The sequence below is a fragment of the Triticum aestivum genome, chromosome 1B, assembly GCF_018294505.1.
Source record: "Triticum aestivum cultivar Chinese Spring chromosome 1B, IWGSC CS RefSeq v2.1, whole genome shotgun sequence".
NCBI classification, from domain to species: domain Eukaryota; kingdom Viridiplantae; phylum Streptophyta; class Magnoliopsida; order Poales; family Poaceae; genus Triticum; species Triticum aestivum.
Window position 1 is genome coordinate 659,610,860 of NC_057795.1, and position 18,877 is coordinate 659,629,736.

Consider the following 18,877-nt stretch of genomic DNA (forward strand, 5'->3'; position numbering starts at 1 on the left):
TATGATCATACAAATATCATCTAAACAAATTAATAATAGTTTATATTATGTTAGTAGGTAAACTTGGGGAAATACTCTTTTAGCATCAATGTCTACTTCAAAAAGGAGATAGTATATACTTCCTTGGTCCCAGTGGGACTGAGAGAGTAGCATATACTCCGTCTCATATTAATTGTCGCTCAATGAATGTATTTAGACGTATTTTAGTGCTAGATAGATCAGATTGAGTGTTATTAGTATATGAGACAGGAGGGAGTATAAACTAAAAGTAGTAGTGAGTTATGCGAAAGTGCTATTGTGAGCTCGAGCTCACAGGCACCCTTTGCTACAGTACAAACAAAAAATATATTTAAAAAGTTCAAAAAAATCTGAATTTTTTTGGCAACAAACATTGATATAATTTTCACATGCGTACAAATTTTCATGACAAAATGACATTCATGCAGGTCTCAGCAAAAAAAAACAAAATCGATGCTCCAAAATGCTTCCAAAAATCGATGCACCCTTTGTTACATGTTCAGTCTGTACTGCAAGAGGCTGTGTGTACTGGTCATACTTCCCTTTTGCTGTTGGTTTGCTACATGAATGATGCTGCCTAGACAGTAATTAGCCTGGAGTGACTCTGGGTTTGAAGGTTTTCATGGTTTCTAGCTTCTCTTGCGAACTCAACCTTCATTTTGCAAAATTGTTCCATGCTGCTTGAATCTCATTCAGACAGGTTGTTAACATTGGAACTGCTGGGTCTCGCTTAAGAATGAGATGTAGTAGTTGGATTGGCAAGAACTTCCTCTGTTCATTCCAAACAATATCACTCCATTCTATTCCTTTTTTGCTTTTTAATCATGACACATGTAAACCGTCATTTAGTTTGATCTGTTACCATGTTATCTTACGAAGGGCCGTAGTCCGATCTTGTTACCATATGATATTTCAGTGTGTTTAACATTCTACCGCTGTCAATTTGTTATCGTATCTAATTTTCAGTCAGGTGTCGTCTTCGTTTTCTTAACTAGGCATCCCTGAATTTTTTGCCTGTTTTACCATTGCTACTATGCTGTCGTTGTTTATGCATCCATCCTCGGCCGGCGAGACTCGCCTACAACTCTACTACAAGATGTTGAGATCACTACCAGTGAATGCTTCTTGTAGCTGAAGATTTCAGACATGCCATTTGATTTTGGTAGTAATTGCAAACGACCAACACAAACACGGAGGAAGCATATATTTCTCCCCAATGCCGTTAAGGTGATCAGACTTAAATAGTCACAGTTCAGTTCGACAAAAAATACTGCCTCTGTTTCTACATATAAGCATTTCAATACGGACTGCATATGGATGGAGTAGGAAATAAGCTCCCGGATCTACAATACAAGCAAAAATGAAAAACGCCAAATCTTTCTGCTGCTGCTGCTACCACCCCCAGCAGCTGTTGTTGGCAAATAGTTTTGCCACTTTTTTCTTTCCTTCTCCGGACTTGAGCAGAGATCAACCCAGTAACAAACTTGACGAATAATAGGCTTACGGGGACTAGGACATTGTCCCGGGAAACAATTTCTTTGTCTTCCACAGGGTCCAAATGATTGCAGCAAATCCCAACTTCCATACTGTCACACAAACTGTGACAGATTATATGTAACAGTTTGTGAAACCGACCAAACTGTGAATAATAGACACTTCTCTCTCATTAGAGAAAGAGAGATACATGAGCACAATTGCACAAATACGACCAAATTGGATGAGACAGAATACATGAATACAAACTGAGACCGCCAAAAGCAGAGTACAACTTCCGGTACGGCTGTTCTTGTATTCAGAGTCTATTATATTGTACTCACATACATAAATACATGAAAAGTGCTATTATTGTACTCAAAGGCAGGCTGTAATAATTTACCATTCAGCAACAGTCTTCATCCCTTTTTTGTTAGTGACTGCAAGAAAGTGCAATCACAATGAAGAAACTGTGTGGTCTTGTAGATCAAGTCACAGACTAGTAAATGGTTCTTATAGATAAGGTTCAGACATAGCACACACTAATAATGCAAATCAAGGATAGCAGGGAAATGACGACCAATTAAACGAGAGATAAAGGAGCACAACTACTAATCCAGAGATACATGAGTACAAAACAGAGACTGAAGGAGAGTACAGATTAGCTAGTGAGATAAAAAAGCATCATAATAAAGTTTATTGCAGAGGAATATGCATGGTAGTTTTCAAAGGAGAAGTGTCTTGAGATGCTTTTTGAGGACACTCTTTTCTGTATGTTCCGTGATGATCCATACGAGGGTCGTGAGCTCGCCACCATAGCTGAGCTGCTTGGCATGAGAATCCCTGCTGCACCGGAGGGACGCAAACATGAGCAGACGCACCCACGCATCCAGGATGAACTCCAACATGCCTTCTGTGCCCCCAGGAAGTTCATTCGCCAAACCTGGAATCCAGTGTGCATGTCCTTTCAACATATGTTCCTCTGCTTTCATAATCATTCTTTCACCATACTTGGGCCGTGGACTTAGCAGCTTCCCAGCAAGTTGAGTTCCTGCCAAGATGCAAATACTAGCTGTGCGCTCGAGATGATTAGTAGTACTAACTACGAGGGTTCTAAGATGATCCTTGTGGTCCAGCATCCACATGGAAAGCTTCTCTTTCCCTGTATAACCACTGGAACTAGATTCCCTGGCCAGCATCTTAAGCAAACTGAGGGTTGTTTTGTACATGGTGTGGAACTTACGGCCTGGTAGCATGTTGTGGTTTGCAGTGGCGAGGAACATCATGTAATCTGACAACTCCTTGATCCCCTTCACATGTTCCTCGAGCACTCCTCCGATGATCTTCGGGCTGCACAAGAGGAAGATGTCTGTGGCAATGTGCCAGATAAGAATAACCTCTTGAAATTCAGGAGGAAAGGACATGTCTTCGTCTGACTGGTCAATAGTGCGAGCAGCTTTCTCGTCCATGTCAGGCCGTGCCCCATCATAGTTGGAACCGGTGTGGGCATGCCTCCGTAGATAAACTCGCTCATAAGCTTCAGGAAGGGCTCGATCATACCTCCGGTGATCAGTCTGTTGCTCATACAGTTCAGGCAGGGCTTGACCGTACATGAAATTGGCGTGACCAAGGCTCCAGTGATCAACTTGCTCGGAGTGAATGGGCATTGACTGTGCAGCTTGCACATTTTGTTCCAGATCAACAGGAGTGAGTCTCATACCGACAGGGTCCTTCTGACTGGGGTCAGGCAGCCCAGGAGGATCATCTTCCATATTGTCGACAAACTGCACTGCAGGAGCAAAAAACTGTGTGCATACGTGTTTTAACTTCAGCTCCCTGACATAGTCTGGACTCCTAAGGCCGCTCGGCTGATCTTCCCATCCAATCTTCTTCAGCAGTCCAAATCTGCTGTATAGGGTGTCCCAGCCACGAGTGCACTCAGACAACATGTTGCGCCCCTGGAACTTGCCCTGCCACCTCCTGTAGCTTTTCGGTTCCTTTGCACATTCACATGTCCCCAACCACATGGAGAGCCGGGAAAGACCCAGAGGCACGACAAACCGGCGGAGATTCTCCCATCTCTCCAGGCACCAAAATTCATGCTTCAACCAATTGTTTTGCATATGTTTGAAGTATGAATGTGTCCAGGCTGACGTTACTGCACTGAGCAAGCATCTCACATCAAGGAGGAAGGTCGTCACCAACAATACATAACTGATAACTGTATCTTCCGTCTTCAAGGAGTTCTTCAAGCCCTCTTTGCACTGGAGGCCAAACAGCAGGAGCGCGATGGCGGTAAGGAATGGCGAGGCCAGACGGATGGCGTAGCCATGCCAGGTGTGGACTACGGCTGCCTTGGTGTAGAGGATGTCATACATAAGGGAGAGTTCCATCTCCACCACCTTGCACATACTCTCCCATCTACCAGAGAACATGCTTATGCCGGTTTTATGATGACGCAGGTCCACCGGATAATCGGAAAAGGCACCCTTGCAAATATCGAACAGGTCGTGAGCAACCAGCAGGGCTTTCTCATCTTCTAGCACCTGCTCCCTGCCTCCACCATAATCATCACCAAAGCTACTTGGGTGCTGCCGCTGTCGCTGCTGCTTGAATGACCTCCAGATGTAGCCCAAGTCGGCTCGCCATAGCGCCACCCCACTCTCTATATACTTGAAAATGCCCAAGAACAACATGATGCAGGAGGCCCAGCGCAACAATCCGGTACTATAGTCCGCAAGTATATACCTGCACATAAGGTAGATGGATCCCAAGGTTTGAAAGGGAACAACTATCGTTAGGCGCGCCGAGAGCCCACTGTCCCCCATGCTGTAGGCGCTGATGTTATCAGGGCGAGCGTTGTGTAGCAAGAGGAACGGCACCCAGAAGGCGAAGATCATCTTCTTGCGCGGCGAGGTTTCGATGTACAGGTTGCCCATGATATATGCTGGGGCCCAGTCGGTCAGCTGGTATGCCACCCACACCAACCCTCTCCTCAAACTTCTGCTTTTGCGCCGGCGGATGTCGGCGAAGACGACAAGGATAAGATGTGACGCTAAGCTGAGAAGCGCCACTGTCCGGTACATCCAGTTGCTCCACCCATCGACCGCCTGCTCTATCCATGGTCCCGCAAAAAAGCATGTACTAGCCATTAAGTGCTCCTGTCCTGCATGCACCGAAATTCAGATTAGCTATACTATATCAGTTTTTTTTTCAACATGAGGATAACCCCCGGCCTCTGGATTGACCGATGCACATAGCCATACACTATAACTAGATCATATATATGTGTAAAACATCTACTAGTAGTAGTATGTAGTCTAGCTAGCTGTTACTGTTATCGAGATGTTGCATCCATGCTAGAGAGAGGATAATAAGGAACAAAAAACAAGGATCAAGTACATACGTACCGGCATGCACCAGCTAGCTAGGCAGATCAATGCTTCGACCTTCCAGTGGAGACATGAGACAAGTGTTGTTCTCGAGTCCTGTCTCTAGAGATGGGACTGGCATATGAGCAGTCCTAAGTTGATCCACTAATAGCTTTACCTGTAGAGAGCTAGTTAGGTTCAGTATTGTGTTTAAACTTTGTACTGACCTGTTAAACTATAGCTATTGTGCATCAATATTCGCTTGAAGTCCTAAGAAAACACAAGGTTGTCAGGGACGGTTTTCTTTGGCTGGGGTTGTTGTCGATCTGAATTGAGGATGTCAGTGATTGGCAGATCCAGTCTGCAAAATTTGTCCTACTTACTAGGACAGCTGATCAACATTGTTCATAGCTCCACTTCCTAGTCTACACACTAGCTAGCAGCCAGAAACAAAAACTAATGACAGTGGTAACCAACAATCACCGAGGAAACCGGCAGAGTCACATGCTTACACATGCACTGAACTTTTTTTTTTGATCAAAGAAGGACACATGCACTGAACTGAAGCTCAAGATGATAAGTACTGTATATCTGACTGGCTATCTAGTACTAGAAGGGATTGCTTATTTGTGCTAGAACAACAGAGAAAATTGCTTATTTGTGCCTCACAAACGCTCTTGGGAATCCTACTCAGGCATATATATTTTTTCCATTAGTGTCAAATATGCAAAAACAATGTACTCCTAAAGTCTGGCTACTAATCGTCCCCGTGCGAGGAAACAGAGAAATTGAGAGAGCGCTCACCGAAATCAGTGGAGTGGCGCTTCGACATATACAGGAACTCGGCATACTCCTGCTCCCGGCCATGCCGGAGACCGCGGCACACGAAATCTTGAACAATGCAATGGAGAAGGGCGCAAAATGCAAGGCCATACCGCTGCCTTGCGGTCCTCCTCGCGGCCACCGGCCAGCCGCTTCAGGTCAGGGACCGAGCGCGGAAGGGCGCCGCCGCCTCCTCGATTCCCTTCTCGGTGGTCGGCTCGGCGCACGCGGTAGAGGGTGGTGTCCTCCTTGGCCTCCCCTACAGGATCCGGTGCCGCCGTACAGGGGAGGTGGGCGAGATTTTTCTTTCTTTAGGATCTGGAGGCGGGCGCGAGTATGACTTGCTTGTAGCGAGACAGAAGCGGACGATAATCGGTCGGCCCGCTGGTGATCCACAACCTCAAAACATATACTCCCTCTGTAAACTAATATAAGAGCGTTTAGATCACTATTTTAATTATCTAAATGCTCTTATATTAGTTTACGGAGGGAGTACTCCGTAACAATGTAGTAGATCCGGAGGGAGTATATGACACAATGTTAAACGTGTATATTTTTTTATGATTTATATAAAAAATGTATAAAACAAAATATATATTTTGAAAAAGTTTGTGCAGTGTTAAAAAAATGTTCGTGCAACTTTTGAAAAATGGTGATAGCATTTGAAAAAAATGTTTCAACACGTAATTGAAAAAATGCTTAATACTCCATAAAGAAATATAAAAGCGTTTAGATCACTACTTATATTCCTTTACAGAGGGAGTACATATGAGAACAACAATGTTCAAAAACACGTGTTTAAAAGAATGTTCATCATGTACTTGAAAAATGTTAAACATATACTCTATATCTAGGAACGGAGGGAGTATAAAATAAATGTTCAAAAACTATACACCCTATATCTAGGAACGGAGGGAGTATAAAATAAATGTTTCAGCTGTATACGAAAAATGTACAATGCGTCTCGCACAAAGTAGACATCAAAACATGTATTTAAAAAAATGATAATTATCATCTTTACAAATTTTAATCATCTATTTAAAAAAATTTAAACGTGTATAATTTATTTTCTTGATGTATAAAAAATTTAGATCTCAAAATATGCACATTTAAAATAATGTTAATCATGTATTTAAAAAATTGTTAAACTCATAGAACATCTTTTTCCTCCAACTATTCTAATTTATACAAGCTTTTGGATAAATATATATCAATAGTGTTCGCCTGTTTAAGCGCGAGTGTTGCACCTAGTTATGGGCTAATGGTAGATGGAGACATGGTGCAAATAGGGAGGATTGTTAAACACATGCATCTGCCTAGGACAGTTACTTCTATGCATCGAACATGACCTTGTATATCATGCAAAAAAAGAGCATGTCCTTGAATATTGCAGAAAATGGGCGGTTTCATCTGAAGTAGTAGCCCATACTTGTTTGAGCGATACCATAAATATCAACGGAATATTTTTTTTCTCTCTTCGAAAAGGAGGTCAAAACCCCCGGCATATCAACAGAATACTACAGAGAAGTGTTCACTGAAAATGCGGAAAACAAGATCCGTTTCATGGTTTACATCGCATACATCAAACAACTTGAGGTCAAGCCTAAAATAAATAAATTAAAGACCAAAGAATATTACATGAGGCATATGCTCATAGAGTTTATATCCATAGGCAAATGATACAACATATATTATTATATCTCAATCATGGCAGTACATCAAGCAGGCAGCAACATGGCATCCACCATGATATTTTTTACTGTAGGAACGAAAGAAAATACACACAAGCACATAAACAAACCGACACACTTGTTTGGATACTCTCAATGGGATCCAGTTTTATTGAACACGAAGGCGGGACATAACTTTGGCTTGTGAAATTTCAGACCATGCATATGCATTATTAGTCATCAAGATCAAGGGATGCCAGTAGAGCATCCCCCTTACATAAACTATCACAAGCATCACCGCAGAGTTTCACAAAGAGTTTCATCTCTTCACTGTTGGTAGCTGGTGCCAAAAAAGCATAGTATGCGTCAATTACTAACTTTTTAATTAGTTTCCACATACAAAATGAATATAAATATATTCAGATGGATTTATTTACCTATGTTGACCATGACCTTGTTGTCACACACGGAAGACCTACATTCTAAGCTGCAATTCTCAATGGTGTTTAGTTCATCTGCCAAAACGAAATAGATCTGTATTAGCTATTTACACAACTACCTTTTGGGATCATGGAAACATTATTCATGTGAAATATGATCATACAAATATCATCTAAACAAATTAATAATAGTTTATATTATGTTAGTAGGTAAACTTGGGGAAATACTCTTTTAGCATCAATGTCTACTTCAAAAAGGAGATAGTATATACTTCCTTGGTCCCAGTGGGACTGAGAGAGTAGCATATACTCCGTCTCATATTAATTGTCGCTCAATGAATGTATTTAGACGTATTTTAGTGCTAGATAGATCAGATTGAGTGTTATTAGTATATGAGACAGGAGGGAGTATAAACTAAAAGTAGTAGTGAGTTATGCGAAAGTGCTATTGTGAGCTCGAGCTCACAGGCACCCTTTGCTACAGTACAAACAAAAAATATATTTAAAAAGTTCAAAAAAATCTGAATTTTTTTGGCAACAAACATTGATATAATTTTCACATGCGTACAAATTTTCATGACAAAATGACATTCATGCAGGTCTCAGCAAAAAAAAACAAAATCGATGCTCCAAAATGCTTCCAAAAATCGATGCACCCTTTGTTACATGTTCAGTCTGTACTGCAAGAGGCTGTGTGTACTGGTCATACTTCCCTTTTGCTGTTGGTTTGCTACATGAATGATGCTGCCTAGACAGTAATTAGCCTGGAGTGACTCTGGGTTTGAAGGTTTTCATGGTTTCTAGCTTCTCTTGCGAACTCAACCTTCATTTTGCAAAATTGTTCCATGCTGCTTGAATCTCATTCAGACAGGTTGTTAACATTGGAACTGCTGGGTCTCGCTTAAGAATGAGATGTAGTAGTTGGATTGGCAAGAACTTCCTCTGTTCATTCCAAACAATATCACTCCATTCTATTCCTTTTTTGCTTTTTAATCATGACACATGTAAACCGTCATTTAGTTTGATCTGTTACCATGTTATCTTACGAAGGGCCGTAGTCCGATCTTGTTACCATATGATATTTCAGTGTGTTTAACATTCTACCGCTGTCAATTTGTTATCGTATCTAATTTTCAGTCAGGTGTCGTCTTCGTTTTCTTAACTAGGCATCCCTGAATTTTTTGCCTGTTTTACCATTGCTACTATGCTGTCGTTGTTTATGCATCCATCCTCGGCCGGCGAGACTCGCCTACAACTCTACTACAAGATGTTGAGATCACTACCAGTGAATGCTTCTTGTAGCTGAAGATTTCAGACATGCCATTTGATTTTGGTAGTAATTGCAAACGACCAACACAAACACGGAGGAAGCATATATTTCTCCCCAATGCCGTTAAGGTGATCAGACTTAAATAGTCACAGTTCAGTTCGACAAAAAATACTGCCTCTGTTTCTACATATAAGCATTTCAATACGGACTGCATATGGATGGAGTAGGAAATAAGCTCCCGGATCTACAATACAAGCAAAAATGAAAAACGCCAAATCTTTCTGCTGCTGCTGCTACCACCCCCAGCAGCTGTTGTTGGCAAATAGTTTTGCCACTTTTTTCTTTCCTTCTCCGGACTTGAGCAGAGATCAACCCAGTAACAAACTTGACGAATAATAGGCTTACGGGGACTAGGACATTGTCCCGGGAAACAATTTCTTTGTCTTCCACAGGGTCCAAATGATTGCAGCAAATCCCAACTTCCATACTGTCACACAAACTGTGACAGATTATATGTAACAGTTTGTGAAACCGACCAAACTGTGAATAATAGACACTTCTCTCTCATTAGAGAAAGAGAGATACATGAGCACAATTGCACAAATACGACCAAATTGGATGAGACAGAATACATGAATACAAACTGAGACCGCCAAAAGCAGAGTACAACTTCCGGTACGGCTGTTCTTGTATTCAGAGTCTATTATATTGTACTCACATACATAAATACATGAAAAGTGCTATTATTGTACTCAAAGGCAGGCTGTAATAATTTACCATTCAGCAACAGTCTTCATCCCTTTTTTGTTAGTGACTGCAAGAAAGTGCAATCACAATGAAGAAACTGTGTGGTCTTGTAGATCAAGTCACAGACTAGTAAATGGTTCTTATAGATAAGGTTCAGACATAGCACACACTAATAATGCAAATCAAGGATAGCAGGGAAATGACGACCAATTAAACGAGAGATAAAGGAGCACAACTACTAATCCAGAGATACATGAGTACAAAACAGAGACTGAAGGAGAGTACAGATTAGCTAGTGAGATAAAAAAGCATCATAATAAAGTTTATTGCAGAGGAATATGCATGGTAGTTTTCAAAGGAGAAGTGTCTTGAGATGCTTTTTGAGGACACTCTTTTCTGTATGTTCCGTGATGATCCATACGAGGGTCGTGAGCTCGCCACCATAGCTGAGCTGCTTGGCATGAGAATCCCTGCTGCACCGGAGGGACGCAAACATGAGCAGACGCACCCACGCATCCAGGATGAACTCCAACATGCCTTCTGTGCCCCCAGGAAGTTCATTCGCCAAACCTGGAATCCAGTGTGCATGTCCTTTCAACATATGTTCCTCTGCTTTCATAATCATTCTTTCACCATACTTGGGCCGTGGACTTAGCAGCTTCCCAGCAAGTTGAGTTCCTGCCAAGATGCAAATACTAGCTGTGCGCTCGAGATGATTAGTAGTACTAACTACGAGGGTTCTAAGATGATCCTTGTGGTCCAGCATCCACATGGAAAGCTTCTCTTTCCCTGTATAACCACTGGAACTAGATTCCCTGGCCAGCATCTTAAGCAAACTGAGGGTTGTTTTGTACATGGTGTGGAACTTACGGCCTGGTAGCATGTTGTGGTTTGCAGTGGCGAGGAACATCATGTAATCTGACAACTCCTTGATCCCCTTCACATGTTCCTCGAGCACTCCTCCGATGATCTTCGGGCTGCACAAGAGGAAGATGTCTGTGGCAATGTGCCAGATAAGAATAACCTCTTGAAATTCAGGAGGAAAGGACATGTCTTCGTCTGACTGGTCAATAGTGCGAGCAGCTTTCTCGTCCATGTCAGGCCGTGCCCCATCATAGTTGGAACCGGTGTGGGCATGCCTCCGTAGATAAACTCGCTCATAAGCTTCAGGAAGGGCTCGATCATACCTCCGGTGATCAGTCTGTTGCTCATACAGTTCAGGCAGGGCTTGACCGTACATGAAATTGGCGTGACCAAGGCTCCAGTGATCAACTTGCTCGGAGTGAATGGGCATTGACTGTGCAGCTTGCACATTTTGTTCCAGATCAACAGGAGTGAGTCTCATACCGACAGGGTCCTTCTGACTGGGGTCAGGCAGCCCAGGAGGATCATCTTCCATATTGTCGACAAACTGCACTGCAGGAGCAAAAAACTGTGTGCATACGTGTTTTAACTTCAGCTCCCTGACATAGTCTGGACTCCTAAGGCCGCTCGGCTGATCTTCCCATCCAATCTTCTTCAGCAGTCCAAATCTGCTGTATAGGGTGTCCCAGCCACGAGTGCACTCAGACAACATGTTGCGCCCCTGGAACTTGCCCTGCCACCTCCTGTAGCTTTTCGGTTCCTTTGCACATTCACATGTCCCCAACCACATGGAGAGCCGGGAAAGACCCAGAGGCACGACAAACCGGCGGAGATTCTCCCATCTCTCCAGGCACCAAAATTCATGCTTCAACCAATTGTTTTGCATATGTTTGAAGTATGAATGTGTCCAGGCTGACGTTACTGCACTGAGCAAGCATCTCACATCAAGGAGGAAGGTCGTCACCAACAATACATAACTGATAACTGTATCTTCCGTCTTCAAGGAGTTCTTCAAGCCCTCTTTGCACTGGAGGCCAAACAGCAGGAGCGCGATGGCGGTAAGGAATGGCGAGGCCAGACGGATGGCGTAGCCATGCCAGGTGTGGACTACGGCTGCCTTGGTGTAGAGGATGTCATACATAAGGGAGAGTTCCATCTCCACCACCTTGCACATACTCTCCCATCTACCAGAGAACATGCTTATGCCGGTTTTATGATGACGCAGGTCCACCGGATAATCGGAAAAGGCACCCTTGCAAATATCGAACAGGTCGTGAGCAACCAGCAGGGCTTTCTCATCTTCTAGCACCTGCTCCCTGCCTCCACCATAATCATCACCAAAGCTACTTGGGTGCTGCCGCTGTCGCTGCTGCTTGAATGACCTCCAGATGTAGCCCAAGTCGGCTCGCCATAGCGCCACCCCACTCTCTATATACTTGAAAATGCCCAAGAACAACATGATGCAGGAGGCCCAGCGCAACAATCCGGTACTATAGTCCGCAAGTATATACCTGCACATAAGGTAGATGGATCCCAAGGTTTGAAAGGGAACAACTATCGTTAGGCGCGCCGAGAGCCCACTGTCCCCCATGCTGTAGGCGCTGATGTTATCAGGGCGAGCGTTGTGTAGCAAGAGGAACGGCACCCAGAAGGCGAAGATCATCTTCTTGCGCGGCGAGGTTTCGATGTACAGGTTGCCCATGATATATGCTGGGGCCCAGTCGGTCAGCTGGTATGCCACCCACACCAACCCTCTCCTCAAACTTCTGCTTTTGCGCCGGCGGATGTCGGCGAAGACGACAAGGATAAGATGTGACGCTAAGCTGAGAAGCGCCACTGTCCGGTACATCCAGTTGCTCCACCCATCGACCGCCTGCTCTATCCATGGTCCCGCAAAAAAGCATGTACTAGCCATTAAGTGCTCCTGTCCTGCATGCACCGAAATTCAGATTAGCTATACTATATCAGTTTTTTTTTCAACATGAGGATAACCCCCGGCCTCTGGATTGACCGATGCACATAGCCATACACTATAACTAGATCATATATATGTGTAAAACATCTACTAGTAGTAGTATGTAGTCTAGCTAGCTGTTACTGTTATCGAGATGTTGCATCCATGCTAGAGAGAGGATAATAAGGAACAAAAAACAAGGATCAAGTACATACGTACCGGCATGCACCAGCTAGCTAGGCAGATCAATGCTTCGACCTTCCAGTGGAGACATGAGACAAGTGTTGTTCTCGAGTCCTGTCTCTAGAGATGGGACTGGCATATGAGCAGTCCTAAGTTGATCCACTAATAGCTTTACCTGTAGAGAGCTAGTTAGGTTCAGTATTGTGTTTAAACTTTGTACTGACCTGTTAAACTATAGCTATTGTGCATCAATATTCGCTTGAAGTCCTAAGAAAACACAAGGTTGTCAGGGACGGTTTTCTTTGGCTGGGGTTGTTGTCGATCTGAATTGAGGATGTCAGTGATTGGCAGATCCAGTCTGCAAAATTTGTCCTACTTACTAGGACAGCTGATCAACATTGTTCATAGCTCCACTTCCTAGTCTACACACTAGCTAGCAGCCAGAAACAAAAACTAATGACAGTGGTAACCAACAATCACCGAGGAAACCGGCAGAGTCACATGCTTACACATGCACTGAACTTTTTTTTTTGATCAAAGAAGGACACATGCACTGAACTGAAGCTCAAGATGATAAGTACTGTATATCTGACTGGCTATCTAGTACTAGAAGGGATTGCTTATTTGTGCTAGAACAACAGAGAAAATTGCTTATTTGTGCCTCACAAACGCTCTTGGGAATCCTACTCAGGCATATATATTTTTTCCATTAGTGTCAAATATGCAAAAACAATGTACTCCTAAAGTCTGGCTACTAATCGTCCCCGTGCGAGGAAACAGAGAAATTGAGAGAGCGCTCACCGAAATCAGTGGAGTGGCGCTTCGACATATACAGGAACTCGGCATACTCCTGCTCCCGGCCATGCCGGAGACCGCGGCACACGAAATCTTGAACAATGCAATGGAGAAGGGCGCAAAATGCAAGGCCATACCGCTGCCTTGCGGTCCTCCTCGCGGCCACCGGCCAGCCGCTTCAGGTCAGGGACCGAGCGCGGAAGGGCGCCGCCGCCTCCTCGATTCCCTTCTCGGTGGTCGGCTCGGCGCACGCGGTAGAGGGTGGTGTCCTCCTTGGCCTCCCCTACAGGATCCGGTGCCGCCGTACAGGGGAGGTGGGCGAGATTTTTCTTTCTTTAGGATCTGGAGGCGGGCGCGAGTATGACTTGCTTGTAGCGAGACAGAAGCGGACGATAATCGGTCGGCCCGCTGGTGATCCACAACCTCAAAACATATACTCCCTCTGTAAACTAATATAAGAGCGTTTAGATCACTATTTTAATTATCTAAATGCTCTTATATTAGTTTACGGAGGGAGTACTCCGTAACAATGTAGTAGATCCGGAGGGAGTATATGACACAATGTTAAACGTGTATATTTTTTTATGATTTATATAAAAAATGTATAAAACAAAATATATATTTTGAAAAAGTTTGTGCAGTGTTAAAAAAATGTTCGTGCAACTTTTGAAAAATGGTGATAGCATTTGAAAAAAATGTTTCAACACGTAATTGAAAAAATGCTTAATACTCCATAAAGAAATATAAAAGCGTTTAGATCACTACTTATATTCCTTTACAGAGGGAGTACATATGAGAACAACAATGTTCAAAAACACGTGTTTAAAAGAATGTTCATCATGTACTTGAAAAATGTTAAACATATACTCTATATCTAGGAACGGAGGGAGTATAAAATAAATGTTCAAAAACTATACACCCTATATCTAGGAACGGAGGGAGTATAAAATAAATGTTTCAGCTGTATACGAAAAATGTACAATGCGTCTCGCACAAAGTAGACATCAAAACATGTATTTAAAAAAATGATAATTATCATCTTTACAAATTTTAATCATCTATTTAAAAAAATTTAAACGTGTATAATTTATTTTCTTGATGTATAAAAAATTTAGATCTCAAAATATGCACATTTAAAATAATGTTAATCATGTATTTAAAAAATTGTTAAACTCATAGAACATCTTTTTCCTCCAACTATTCTAATTTATACAAGCTTTTGGATAAATATATATCAATAGTGTTCGCCTGTTTAAGCGCGAGTGTTGCACCTAGTTATGGGCTAATGGTAGATGGAGACATGGTGCAAATAGGGAGGATTGTTAAACACATGCATCTGCCTAGGACAGTTACTTCTATGCATCGAACATGACCTTGTATATCATGCAAAAAAAGAGCATGTCCTTGAATATTGCAGAAAATGGGCGGTTTCATCTGAAGTAGTAGCCCATACTTGTTTGAGCGATACCATAAATATCAACGGAATATTTTTTTTCTCTCTTCGAAAAGGAGGTCAAAACCCCCGGCATATCAACAGAATACTACAGAGAAGTGTTCACTGAAAATGCGGAAAACAAGATCCGTTTCATGGTTTACATCGCATACATCAAACAACTTGAGGTCAAGCCTAAAATAAATAAATTAAAGACCAAAGAATATTACATGAGGCATATGCTCATAGAGTTTATATCCATAGGCAAATGATACAACATATATTATTATATCTCAATCATGGCAGTACATCAAGCAGGCAGCAACATGGCATCCACCATGATATTTTTTACTGTAGGAACGAAAGAAAATACACACAAGCACATAAACAAACCGACACACTTGTTTGGATACTCTCAATGGGATCCAGTTTTATTGAACACGAAGGCGGGACATAACTTTGGCTTGTGAAATTTCAGACCATGCATATGCATTATTAGTCATCAAGATCAAGGGATGCCAGTAGAGCATCCCCCTTACATAAACTATCACAAGCATCACCGCAGAGTTTCACAAAGAGTTTCATCTCTTCACTGTTGGTAGCTGGTGCCAAAAAAGCATAGTATGCGTCAATTACTAACTTTTTAATTAGTTTCCACATACAAAATGAATATAAATATATTCAGATGGATTTATTTACCTATGTTGACCATGACCTTGTTGTCACACACGGAAGACCTACATTCTAAGCTGCAATTCTCAATGGTGTTTAGTTCATCTGCCAAAACGAAATAGATCTGTATTAGCTATTTACACAACTACCTTTTGGGATCATGGAAACATTATTCATGTGAAATATGATCATACAAATATCATCTAAACAAATTAATAATAGTTTATATTATGTTAGTAGGTAAACTTGGGAAAATACTCTTTTAGCATCAATGTCTACTTCAAAAAGGAGATAGTATATACTTCCTTGGTCCCAATGGGACTGAGAGAGTAGCATATACTCCGTCTCATATTAATTGTCGCTCAATGAATGTATTTAGACGTATTTTAGTGCTAGATAGATCAGATTGAGTGTTATTAGTATATGAGACAGGAGGGAGTATAAACTAAAAGTAGTAGTGAGTTATGCGAAAGTGCTATTGTGAGCTCGAGCTCACAGGCACCCTTTGCTACAGTACAAACAAAAAATATATTTAAAAAGTTCAAAAAAATCTGAATTTTTTTGGCAACAAACATTGATATAATTTTCACATGCGTACAAATTTTCATGACAAAATGACATTCATGCAGGTCTCAGCAAAAAAAACAAAATCGATGCTCCAAAATGCTTCCAAAAACAGTTTTTTTGGAGCATGATTTTGTTTTTTTGCTGACACCTCCACAAATGTCATTTCATCACGAAAATTGGCACGCATGTAGAAAAAATATCAAAGTTTCTTGACAAAAAAGTTCAGATTTTTTTGAATTATTTTACTATTTTTTTGGATTTTACTGTTCATCCGGGATCACTGGTGCCCGGGATCAATTCCTCCGCGTCCTGAGTTATGTGTCTTTACGGGAGCTGCGTACAAAGGCCAAATCAGCAGGGAGGTAACAGCCACAGAAGTTTGCGCACTAAAACACTGTACTAGGACCCAGAAGGCAAGAATGGTAGCAGGCCACTTTGAAGATGCTCCCGCCGCAATCCACGCCCTCTACTTGCTGCACCTGCTCCAGGGCCAGCCCCAGCACGAGCAAACACACGATCGCACTCTCCAGGCCCCTCTTGCTTCCTCCCATGGCTCTCCTGCAGAAGGCACGAGTAATAATGGGGGCTTTGGTTCAAGGGCTTCTGAGACTAGATTTGGATGGCTACTAGTATCGATTTTTTATACTAGGAGATGATGGTCGTGGGAGTGTGTACATGAGTACTGGTTGTTGCACGTGAAACCAAAGCAGAACGGGATAGTTTCTTCTTCCAGACGGGATAAAAAGTTGGATCGACGGCGCGCGCGGACAAAGTTGTGACCTGGGCGCACCTATCCAGTAGGGATGTTACGTGCACGCCGGCGCGTTTTTTACTACATTCTAGTATTTCCTTCATTTTAAATATAAGTTTTTTTATAGATTTCAACATAAATTACATGCGAAGCAAAATAAGTCTATACTATAAAATACGTTCATATACATTTATAATTTTATATATAACTCATATTGAAATCTCTAAAAAGATCAGGCTGTATTTGGCAGCTCAGCATTTTTGAAGTTTTCCAAGGATAACATGGTTTTGAAAAAAAAATATTGGTTTTAAATATGTTGGATTATAGATGGGCTTATGCCCATACAAGACAATAATCCCTGGCTAATCTCTAAGGCTCACTTAGATGCATGGCAAATGATGGTAAGTTTAGTACCATACTGCTAGTAGAGTGAGAGTGAGACCCCTTTAGAAGGGACGCTCTACCACATGTCATTGGAAGCTTGGGAAGAGGAGTTGTACATGCCCACTCCTCCTCCTCCGCAAGCCTCGCGTCGTCACGACGTGTGCGCGCCATGGGTTGCCGGAACGAGCCGAAGCTTATTTTTGCCAGTCAAAAATGATTAATTAATCGCAGATTAATTGACGAGCCGCTAAGTAGTGCCACTGTCCAAGACGTCAGATCGTGGGCTGCTCGCGGACTCGGTCATGGGCCAAGAACAAACAAAAAAAGAATTGGCTCAAATAAAAGAAGCATTGCGAATTAGTAGAATCAATGAAAAGAAGGATTTAGAACGTGAAAATGCTTCGGCTGAAAAGGCCGAATTAAGTAGTATATATTCTAAATTCATCAAATCCAAAGAGGCAAGCATTATTGAGAAAGGGCATCATGCTTGATTTTTCTGAAGTTAATGGAACCTACTTCCAGCCCTATAAGTTTCGTGCCATAGAAGTTGACGAGCTTCAAGGACAACAACAAGTAGCTGAACAAAGTTCGGTTGACAAAGATCTTCAAAGTAATTATGCAAACAATCAAGAAAAAGATGAAGACAAGGTGTTGGGGAGTCATCCAAAAGCGGAGCAAGATATTATTCAAGTCATGCAACCATTATGCTCTCCCAACCTATTTCAAGAGGTCTCTAGCAAGTAATGACCTATATTAAGATTTGGTCATAACTTTGTTGTTGATGCATCTATTAAAAAAATCCTTATAAACAATCTTGAGAGACCAATGGGGAAGGGTAATTTATTTGTTAGCAATAAGATTGTTACAAAGCATATCGGTCAACATGTTGTGCCATTTACAATGACCGATAGTGACTTATTATTGCAATCAAAGTTGTCCCGATTGGTTTATTTTAAAAAAATGAATGGATTTGCTTGTTTCATACTTGGCTTACATTTGGTCTCAAATGAGACATGTATGTTCTAACTATTTCGGTTTCAAAAAGATGAAGCCAAGTTTGAATTATGTTGAGAAACCCGATGGTAGTATAATTTCTTATTCAAAACATGTACAGAAAATTGTTTCTAATGTATAGGTAAAATATACAACATGTATGAAAAAAAAACATCAAAACATATATATGAAAAAAGGTTAAACGTGTATATATTTTATGATGTATATAAAAAATATAGATGGTGTATGAAAAATGTAGACATCAAAATATATTTTTTGAAAAAATTTGTGCAGTGTTAAAAAAGTGTTTGTGCAACTTTAAAAAAATGGTGATAGCATTTGAAAAAAATGTTTCAACACGTAATTGAAAAACTGTTTAATACATATGCGAACAACAATGTTCAAAAACACATGTTTGAAAAAAATGTTAATCATGTATTTGAGAAATGTTAAACATATATAAAATAAATG

General features: G+C 41.6%; 2 protein-coding genes across 2 annotated transcripts; both read right to left on the bottom strand.

Annotated features, from left to right (window-relative positions):
• Positions 1 to 2,216: 2,216 nt before the first annotated feature.
• Positions 2,217 to 4,577, bottom strand: LOC123081806 (uncharacterized). The gene has a single exon (XM_044504332.1). It carries the CDS (start codon positions 4,575 to 4,577, stop codon positions 2,217 to 2,219), a length of 2,361 nt encoding a protein of 786 aa, XP_044360267.1.
• A 5,586-nt stretch (positions 4,578 to 10,163) lies between these two features.
• Positions 10,164 to 12,524, bottom strand: LOC123081817 (uncharacterized). The gene has a single exon (XM_044504340.1). It carries the CDS (start codon positions 12,522 to 12,524, stop codon positions 10,164 to 10,166), a length of 2,361 nt encoding a protein of 786 aa, XP_044360275.1.
• Positions 12,525 to 18,877: the final 6,353 nt, after the last annotated feature.